At 40.8% G+C, this 10,000-nt stretch overlaps 1 protein-coding gene across 1 annotated transcript in view; it reads right to left on the bottom strand.

Moving 5' to 3' along the window:
* The window catches only part of LOC138000064 (transcription elongation factor SPT5-like), a 35,495-nt gene that overhangs the window by 5,050 nt on the left and 20,445 nt on the right, over positions 1–10,000 (bottom strand). Inside the window, exons 16-28 of the mRNA XM_068846207.1 lie at positions 8,720–8,795; positions 8,034–8,197; positions 7,417–7,572; positions 6,595–6,692; positions 6,386–6,455; positions 5,895–5,969; positions 5,735–5,785; positions 4,328–4,453; positions 3,661–3,736; positions 3,264–3,392; positions 1,951–2,056; positions 1,489–1,628; positions 1,238–1,392 (exon numbers count right to left, since the gene is read on the bottom strand). Coding sequence (XP_068702308.1) covers positions 1,238–1,392; positions 1,489–1,628; positions 1,951–2,056; positions 3,264–3,392; positions 3,661–3,736; positions 4,328–4,453; positions 5,735–5,785; positions 5,895–5,969; positions 6,386–6,455; positions 6,595–6,692; positions 7,417–7,572; positions 8,034–8,197; positions 8,720–8,795 — 1,422 coding nt within the window. The remainder of the gene's footprint in view (positions 1–1,237; positions 1,393–1,488; positions 1,629–1,950; positions 2,057–3,263; positions 3,393–3,660; positions 3,737–4,327; positions 4,454–5,734; positions 5,786–5,894; positions 5,970–6,385; positions 6,456–6,594; positions 6,693–7,416; positions 7,573–8,033; positions 8,198–8,719; positions 8,796–10,000) is intronic.

Below are 10,000 nucleotides of genomic sequence, written 5' to 3'. Positions count from 1 at the left end.
GACGTTTAATTGACAGCTCTTATCTTGTCTCCGGAATACATACAGTACAAGTTAAAATTAAATCAGTCATTGTCCCATTCAAAAAATAACTTGGAGGTGACAACCGAATTGTATTGCAATCTAAAACAGGTAGGTTTCGTTCAAGCAAACAACTTAAAACAAACTTTAAACAGACGCGTATTCACTGTGCACAGGTTCAGCATTATAGTCTTAAATTTCCTGGGGTCATGCTACGTCGACTCTCTATAAGCCGGAAACCTCTCTAAGACGGACAGCTGAGGCCGGTCGCGATGTTGTCCGTCTTACTGAGAGAGAGAGTTGACTGTATACTAAAACAATGCGATAATAAAGCACGAAAAGATGATTTTAACTCATTTATTCACGCAACAATTACAATATTTTCGGTTGCAAATCCCGCGCTCGGAGGTGAATAGTTAACAATTATTCCATGAGCGCGCGTTGGATATGAGATGGTTAATAGCCAACGAGGCGCGTAGCGCCGAGTTGGCTACAACCAGTCTCATATCCAACAAGCGCGAATGGAATAATTGTTTTATTAAATTCCTTTAAACTCCCAAAAGTTTAGAAAGTACGAAATGCGAGCGAAAAAAGCGAGCAAATCCGAGCGAAATCGAGAAAACTTGATGAGAACTGATGCGATGTCGTGTAACACCTTGTGGTCAGACAGACGCAGGCTCGTCACAAAAATATTTCTTACCTTTTCGCGTACTTCGAAACGTCGGAATTTAACCCAGCTGTCCAGAAAAACTTTTTTGTGCTTTCTTCAGAGAGAAATTTCGCTTTCCGGCGAAAAAACTTTTAGCTTGGCAACACTTAGATCAATCATTTACCATATAAGGTCAAACTAAGGTATATTAGCTGATAACCGAGATTGAGTGAACCAATCAGAGCACGAGAATTGCATTATCCGAGGTTGAGAATTTAATAACAGAGGATATTCGGAGTTTGAGCAGCCAGTCAGAGCGCGCCTTTAACGCTATCCACTATCTTAGTATATACTTATAAAGTTTATTTTCTGATCAAAAAAGAATTCACGAGATCTTTTAGCCTTCAAATTTGGGATAGAGTTTTGTGTTTCTTGAGCTTTAAGTTCCACAGCTTAGGCTTTTTGACAGGCAAAATTCAAACCTCGTTTAATACTTAATCAAGGATTAGTGATGATCAGCTTTTGAACAAGTGGGCAGTACGTCATAAACAAGAGAACATTACAACTTACCCCTGGGGAGGGTGTTGAAGTGTCAAAGTTGTAGTCGAAGTCCTCATTACGAGCGGGAGTATTTGGCTGCGTTGGATCCCAGGCTCCACCGTGAAGTGGAGTGCGTGAAGGATCATGGGATGGTGTCATCGAGCCGTAATGAGGTGTGCGACTTCCTGTGAAGGCAACAAACTTGCGTTAAAGGCAAAAGCAACGACATGATACGACGCTATTTAGGACGGAATGGCAACAAGTCTCTTATTGAGTCTTACCATCTCCATGAGTTGGAGTCTGGGAACCATACATAGGTGTCCGTGAGCCATGCATGGGAGTTTGGGATCCATAAATGGGCGTCTGTGATCCATACATAGGGGTCTTGTTGTAAACTGAGCTTCCACGGCTGGGTGGACCACTGTGAAATAAAGATAAAAGAATGCTTTTTACTGTGCTGATGGGGGCTAAAGCACAAACGTCTTAAGACCGACAGCGGCTACCTGCTGCAAGCTTATGAGGTCATGTACGAAACGGGTTCAAAACAATAAACTCGGTAGCTGGTTGAAATCGAAATCGTTTGGTGGTCAGAGTGAGCTTTAACCCGGAGCATACACATGCAAATTCATCGCTTCAACAACTGGGCCAAGTCGCCTTCTATCGTTGTAATCACCCGTAGCTGGACATGTATCGACCCTGTGGCAAAGCTCATTGAGGATTTCTGTCTAGCAATATTCGCTTACCCAACAATACTGAGTCTCGTCCTGTCGACAGAGATGGTCTTACAGCTGCTATGCAGTTCAACACGAGCTGTTGTTTCAGTGGCATCTTTGACGATTCCAACATACCCTATAATAGCAAGATAGCAAATGAAACAAACCCAAATAAATTGCTGAGAAAGACTTCACTGCTCTAGAGACAAAATCATTTTATGTCAGGAAGAAAACGAAAAATTGAAAGAAAAGTAGGTTTGGACGAAAATGGCCAATACAGTTACATGATCAACTAAACTACAAAATGCCGAGCCAACAACCACCTTCAACTCAACAAGTAAAGAGCCAGTCGGTTCCGCTTGTTTGTTTAACCCAAATTTAAGAAACGAAATCAGCCACCACTATTGCAGATAGCCAAGAAATACAAATTGCATGGTCCTGGTTACTTCATCAACTGCGAACCCAAACGAGATAAGGCAGCATAATGCATAAACGCATTTGTACTGGTATACTCCATCTTCTCGTTAGAAAAAATACTTTTAGTGTCTCGTTCAGGACATAACGCACGAAGGAACACTGCACAAAGCCAGACATTTCCAATGCAATTTTGATTTCTTTAAAACTAACAAAAACAAACTGTTAAAGGGGCAGTTTCACGGTTTTGCGCATGTCCAAGCTTTGGGCGCTACCAGTTGTAAATTTTACGGCTTCTTACTGAACCAGATGATCTTCATTAATCAATGAGAGTAGTACAGCAAATACACTGAATGACTAACGCCCAAATTTGGTGGAAGATACTGCGGGTTTACACAAAAAACATCAAATATAATTTTGGCCCCGAATTTATTGTACGGGTCGAACAGCACGAGTTATCCATTCGCATGCAGTAGGTTCATAACTCAAAGGAAATGATTGCAAAGTAATTACATTGAGTAATTACACTTCTATGGCATTGCTTCCTTTTCTGCTTCAGGGCTTTCGATTGTTTCAACAACAATGAAATTAATTGGTCTTACGTCACGTGACAGTTTGGCCATGCGCAGAGACGCGAAACTCTCCCTTTAAAGAGAAGCATCTTGTCAGTTGTGACTCGGGGGTACTCGGAAAGACATCAGAGAGCGCCCAATAGGAGTCGATGACCTTCTTATTACTAGTTCGGAGCTATAGGAGACTCATAGAAGCGAGGCCTTTAAGCCAGGTTCAGGTGAAACTTGTCCTTCTACACTAATGGAAGAGAAATTGTAGAAACGACATCCTCGCAAATGTATTAAAAGGACAGTGTTTTTAGTTCTATGGAAAAAGCAGATTAGAACAGCAAAAGTCAAGTAAATCATAACTGATACCTTTGTAAGGACCCTGAGAGATCCGAACCGTCTGTGAAATCAGTGACATATCGCGACCTCCGCGGCCTCGACCTCGTCCTCGACCCATTCCTCCTCTCGGAGCACCACGCCCACCGGCCCCACCGCCGCCTGTTAGGATAAAAACACGTAAAGGGAAAAAATTGTTATTCAAAATAACAAGAACTCGTCTTTCTTCTATCTCAAACATAGCATTCATATTTTCTCGCCACCGTGTAATATCCTCTATGTACTGCAGTAAGACCACCTACTGTGAGCAGGTTGTGAGGTTTTACTCATCTCTGGAGCCAATTCACGAAATTCGGTTCATATTCTCCCCAAGGAAACACTTAAATTAGATCGCGAGGTTACACAAGAAACAATCGCAAATGAAACGAACCTCCATCTCTGGCTGGGCTTGTTATTCGAGGTGAGGCTGGAGCAAATCCACTGATTCCTAATGTATTTGATACGGCCTAAAAACCCAAACAACAAGGCCATGTTGAATTGAACAGTCTTCAGCTGGATATGCGTTCTTTTAGGACGCAAATGTGTGTACATTAACTCTGGTCGAGCCGGTCGCTTTAGTCACGCAAGCAAGCCGAACAGCCCAGGGGAGAATAGGGAGAGAGCGAAATTTGATATAACATTTCGCTCTGTCCCCATTCTCCGCTCGGCTCTTCGACTCGCTTGCATGACTAAAGCGGGTGGCTCGACTGACTTAAAAGGGACTGTTTAGCAGTCCCACAGAATATGTGTTCTTCCCCGATTCTTTTTATCCTAAACTAGAATACTGATCAACAGAAATGACTCGAAAGAATGAGCCAAAAAGTGCCTTCAAAAACTTTTTTTAAAAAGTATGCTTTGGAAATTAGAGAACGTACGTGCGTAAAATGGTATTCCCAAAGGGAAAGTATTTTGGCCACAAAAAGAAAATAATGGATTTCGAGTTTCACGTACTCATACGCTGGAATAGTAACGAAAGGATGCTCCTTAAATATATAAATTGAAAACAAAAAGTAAAAAATGAAATCGTTAATGTAGACTCTGTAATGACAAATGTTTACCTTGCCACCCCCGGCAAGGACAAGATGTTTCGTTTTGCAAACCAGCATGCCACCATTCTCTATCACCATCTTTGAAGACAAGAACGCAAAACTGCGATAAAGATGCTTGATCTCTCCTTGCAGACCCTTTCAAAGAACAAAAAAAAGGCACTGAGTAAAATCAGGTGGTAACGGTCAACAACTTCCCCTTCCCCCACCCCTCCCTACACAATGTTGATACTCACTCAGCCGCGTCTCAAAAGTGTTTTCAGGGGGAGGAGTGGGAGAGGTTACGTAATGATAAGATATACTTCGTGAAAGAACGTTTCGTAAGACACGGCCAAGGATATTAAAAGTCAGTGTTTCTACAATTTTATTTTGCGATTTCAAGGGCATAAAAAATTATTACCACATCCAACACAATTATTTTTTTACTTCTTTTGGCAATTTCACTAAGTGAGAAAAACCTTTATCTTGGACTGCTGCCACAAATCATAAATAACCTTTAAACGTCATATGCCGCCACATTGAGGCTGTAAACAAAAGAAGCTAATGAGAAATTGTGAGCAGCTGGTCGTTCCTCCCCACATCCTCTTGAGACGATCCGCCCCACACACATTCAAGAAATCTGTTGCTTTTCTTTTGCCTCCGACATGGCCGCAATAACATGCAACTCAAGCATACCAGAGATTACCCGTAGATTCGTAAGACTATAGGTAAAGGTTGGTTGCAAATGAATCGACTAAAGGTTGAATAGACTGGTAAGCATCGACTTTAAGTTTGGTAAGAATCACCCGAATTTGGGTAAATATCGTCCGAATTTGGATGGGTACGAATCGACTGGATTCCATACTAGATGAGGTGGGGATGCTCGTGTGTAAATTTCGGATTTTGGTCTCACTTAGGGTGTTGTGGCCAAAACGCCATCATATGTAGCCAATATGTAGCCGTAAAGGTCTAGTTAAGAGTTGAACGCGAACACTTTGAAAATATCTATTTAATGTTCTAAATATGGTCTCTTTTAGGGGTCAAAAACGCCTGGGCCAGGCTCAGATTGGTCTCCTTCAGGGGTTTAGTTCAAAACTTCCGACAAGCATCCCCGCCCCTTTCAGATGCAAAGTCTTCCCTCGGATACGAAGCGTATGCACGGACGACGACAACGGTTGCAATAACACCATTTAAAACTGGCATCAATGCAAACACTTTACACGCTGCGCCACCGCTAAGTCCCCCAACCGTAAATTCTTTCATGGAAAGAATGGAAAATGTCATACACTTACATCCTCGACAAATTCTTAGGATGTTTAACGGAGGCCTTTAAAAAAAAAAGCACCAAACTCGCGTTGACACATGCCATGTTTTGTGGAGTTATTCTGGCAACTGGTCGAAGCCATCGTTGTGGCCACAAGTGATGTAGATGATACTTACTGCATGTGGTCCTTCAATAACTTTAACGATGTCCCTGACTTGTACTGAGTTCTACGGAAAACATGACAAACAACTGCCTTTTCACATTGGACGCTTCACGAGAAAAGAAGGACAAAGAGAAAAACACCTCAACTGGGTAATAAAAGAAAGAACTATCTACCTGTTCTGAATCTAAGGCCACAGCATTCTTGTTCTCTCGTCTCCTACCTACAGCCTGATGTTTGACTTGAATGACCTGAAGGTAAAAAAAAACAAAACATATATCACACCAAGTTGTGCGGCCTCGTCCAACGCCCGGGTTCATGTGGTCAATACAGCAGGATTATTCATTTGACTGTGATAAATCCAAAACTAAAGAATTATTTTGCCCACCACAGCACAACTTATCCGGCCCTTTCTGTAACGGCTTTACCCTCGATTGTGATTGTTTTGCGATGAAAATGAGTTTTACAGATAAAAACAAAACTGACTGTCATAAGAAAAACTTCGCACTTGGACTGGCTTTTAGACAGGCTACAATAAATTTGGAAATGGTCTACCTAGTTACAGTCCAACATAACAATCCAAGCTTGGTGGTCATTCTGCTCACCAGTGCCTAGATTAGGGGTTCATGGCTGGATCGTGTGGATCAGCAAATGTCGTTCAGTTTACCTTTCCATGCTGGTTAAGCACCGAGAACATGTCCCTGTCTAAACGAATGATAACTCCCACTGTCTGCGGACTAGAAGGAGCAAAAGAAGCACTTGTGGACACCATGCAATATATAATTGTATTTAAGGTGAATTTTCAAAATGCAAAACTTGTTAATATGTATACTGTAAATGAACATAGAGATGGAGTAGCAAACTGTTGAAGCTTACTCCAGCTGCACCATATCTCCCCACTGGTGCTGACCCATGGAATCCACTCCACTGCTCCTTTCGGCACACAACTGAAGGTCTTTGGGAAGGACCTTGAGCTGCAAAAATAATTATTGACATGTAAAGTAAGGAAAAACAGCTTGTGAGTGTAGTATTCTGCAGCTCTATGTATTTACAGATTTAAGTCTTCTAGACCTGCAGCACTAACTGGGGACAGTGTACAAAGAAATCAAATTAATTAAATTTTCTCTCATAGAGCGGTTTTCAATTGTGTGTCGAAAGTAATTAGCTAATTACTTTGGTTTTGTATCTACTTCACTCGGTGATTGGTTCAAAGTTTTCGCGCCACTTTTTTAACCAATCAAAAGTGAAACCAAAACCAATTGTGGCTCGCGCGTGCACATTTTCCGGCCTTTTGTGTCGGCTACTTGTAATTACTTCGAGTTTTGATTGGTTTGCTGGATTGTCTCCGACCTTTTTGATTGGCGAAAGTAATTACTTTGGTTTTGGTTTTATGGCACTCGATTGAAACTCGCTCTATCAAATCAAAAGATGGTTTCGAGAAGAGGGGAAAACCGGAGTTCACCAAGAAAAACCTCTCGGAGAAGAGAAGAGAACCAACAAATTCAACCCTCATGTGACGTAACGTCTGAGAATCGAACCCAGGCCACATTGGTGGAAGGCGAGTGTTGTTACTACTGCGCCAACCCTTCTCAACGAAGTAAAGTTATTACAGATACACCAGTTAGTATTTGCTGACGACAAGGTGACAGGCAAAATAATGACACAGTTTCTAAAATAACCTGGTAACATAAAACGTACCTCGTGCATGGTTAAATCGGCAAACAGAACCACCATGTTGTCTTCAACTCTTACTATGAGACCTGTATCTCCTTCATAACGACCACCAATAACTTTGACATGATCACCCATCTTGAAATGTTTCTGAATCTCACTCGCCATGAATTCTAAAGGATCCTGTCAATTAAAAAAAAAATAAAAAACAAACAAAACAAAATACAAAACACACTTTTTAAGTACATTTCTGGCAAAATTAACTTTTGCATCAGTCAAATTCATCAGTATTGTAAAGGAGATCAGATATGTTTAGCAGACTTCAAGAAAGAAAAGCCACACATAACAGTGTTTTTAAGAGTGCAATGAATAATGACGAACTATCACCGTTCCAACTTCATGGAGGATTTGAATGTTATACCATAAAAAGAGGCCAAAACGGTTTTGCTTTATCTTGTTTCATCTTCCTTCCCTCAGTTTTTGCATAATTATGGCCTCAAACACATAATTATAGTTCTTTGTAGAAGCTACAGGTATGCTCCCGCATTGATTCGACTATTTGATCACACTAAAATAAAAAAGGATTTGACAAAAACAATAAGAAAAAGATGAAAAGTAGTCACTGTTCATACTCCATCCCATACCTTCAAATCCTCATGTTTAGGCATAATGGTAATTTTGTTTCCATCTATACTAAGAACTGTTCCCTTCAAATTTGCCAGATCACCCTCAGAAACTTCCACAACGTCACCAGTGGCAAAGGTATGCCGCTCCTCATCAGCTCCCTCTTTAGAGCTTTTCAGTGGTACTAAGAAATACAATGCATATGAAGCTAAGTTTCTGGCTATCTCAAAATTTAGGAGAAAATTCCAAATTCAAGGACTTTTCAGGGCCCCTTGTAGTAAAAGGAGCATGCTGTCATTTCAAAAATAATACACTGTTGCACTGTTTGACAAGGAGAAACCTACCAAAGTCTAAAACACCAGCTAAGTTTATGTTTTGCAAACGAATGCATCACAACATAATTTAGTCTCAGTGCAAAGATGCCTTTTGCATTTAATCTACTGTTGTTCAATTTTAGATGATTGGGTACACGTTTTAAAGGGTTAGATGTTACAAAAAGATACTTATATCAGTGCAAAATAATATTTATCTATTTATTTTGGTTCCTGTATAGACACATTCTTGAAACAAGCTCCACAAAGTGTTAAGCAACCCATATACACTGTAATACTGCTACTTAAAAATATTTTTTCTTTCGTAATATTTGATACAGTGCAATGCGTCCGGCTCGCTACAGGTTGAATGATAACGAGCTTCCTTTACTTGCCTTCAAGTTCAACATCTTCAGGTGCAGTCTCAAATTTCTGAAGTTCTAGCAATGTTGGTTTGATGCCTTCCACAACCTGTTCAACAGAAATTAGAGCGAAAGGATTCACTAAGGGCCCAACAACAAGCACTGTTTTCTACGCGCTCCTCTAGTTTTTTTTCCCAGTTCAATAAACAAATTCAAAACTGTGGACATTGATTGATCACTGCTGCAGTTGATACATTCATGTGATAGCCATAGGCTAATGAACTTGTGGCCCTCAATCAGACCTGACCACAACACCAGGAACTCTGTGCCCTGCTCTTTTCCATCAGTGTGTGGAATCTTTAACGTCCCACAGAGTTTTGTAATACAGGACCTGTGGTTTATACATGTAGTCCTTCGCCGAGAAGACTTGAAAGTCTAACCATTTGCGGATATAATTAGAAAGGCAGCACTTCCTCCTCAGTCAGTTAAGACCCTGAGTGTTGGTCTGGCCGGAGTCAAACTTGCGACCTCCGCAAGGCAGCTCAATGCTCAACCAACTGAGCCACCAGTGAAATAATGCACAAAATGTCAGTGAATTTCCCTGCAACCTTGCCATTTTGAAACATTTTAAAATTTCATATAATCCAGTCTATACAGAGTATGGCAGTGTTAGTGAATTTTTACAGGTATATCTCTCATTCTAAGGGGGTACTTGCATGAGACCAGAAAGAACTCAGACCCTGTATGAACTTGCACCGGTATGAATTTTTTGGTGCCTGGTTTCAGGATGGAATGATATTATTATTTTTGCCTAATAAATACATGAATATGGCTGATCCAAAAGCATACAGGCTCGAAATTAGTGGACTCGGCCTGAGATTTGTTGTCATTTACATGAGACCAGTATGAACTCAGACTGGTACGAGAATTTCTCGTCTCGGTCCAGCAACCGAGAAGAAGTCAGACCGGTCTGAGTTCATCGTTAGGCCGGTCTCATGTAAACGCATCAAAAGAAATGCATGGAGGCCGATACAAATTCATGCCGGTCTGAGTTTGTCCCGGTCTCATGTAAATACCCCTAAGATCTGAGTCAAAATCAAAATAGCCTCAGTTACAGTTAAATTTTTAAATTTTTCTTAAATTCAGCCCTTTCCACCCAAAGATGTACACTTACATTGTACAGTATGCTTGGTTTTAACTCACGTAATCAACAGCCATGTTTCTCAACGAAAACAAAAGGAAACGTTTGCATAGTCTTTATTGTCCACCAACAGATGATTTTATTCTTTAATCTGGTATTTAATAATTTTTCTA

Source organism: Montipora foliosa, chromosome 1, assembly GCF_036669935.1.
Source record: "Montipora foliosa isolate CH-2021 chromosome 1, ASM3666993v2, whole genome shotgun sequence".
Classification (NCBI taxonomy): domain Eukaryota; kingdom Metazoa; phylum Cnidaria; class Anthozoa; order Scleractinia; family Acroporidae; genus Montipora; species Montipora foliosa.
Note: the sequence above shows the minus strand (reverse complement) of the source record. Positions and strands in the feature narration are given on the sequence as shown.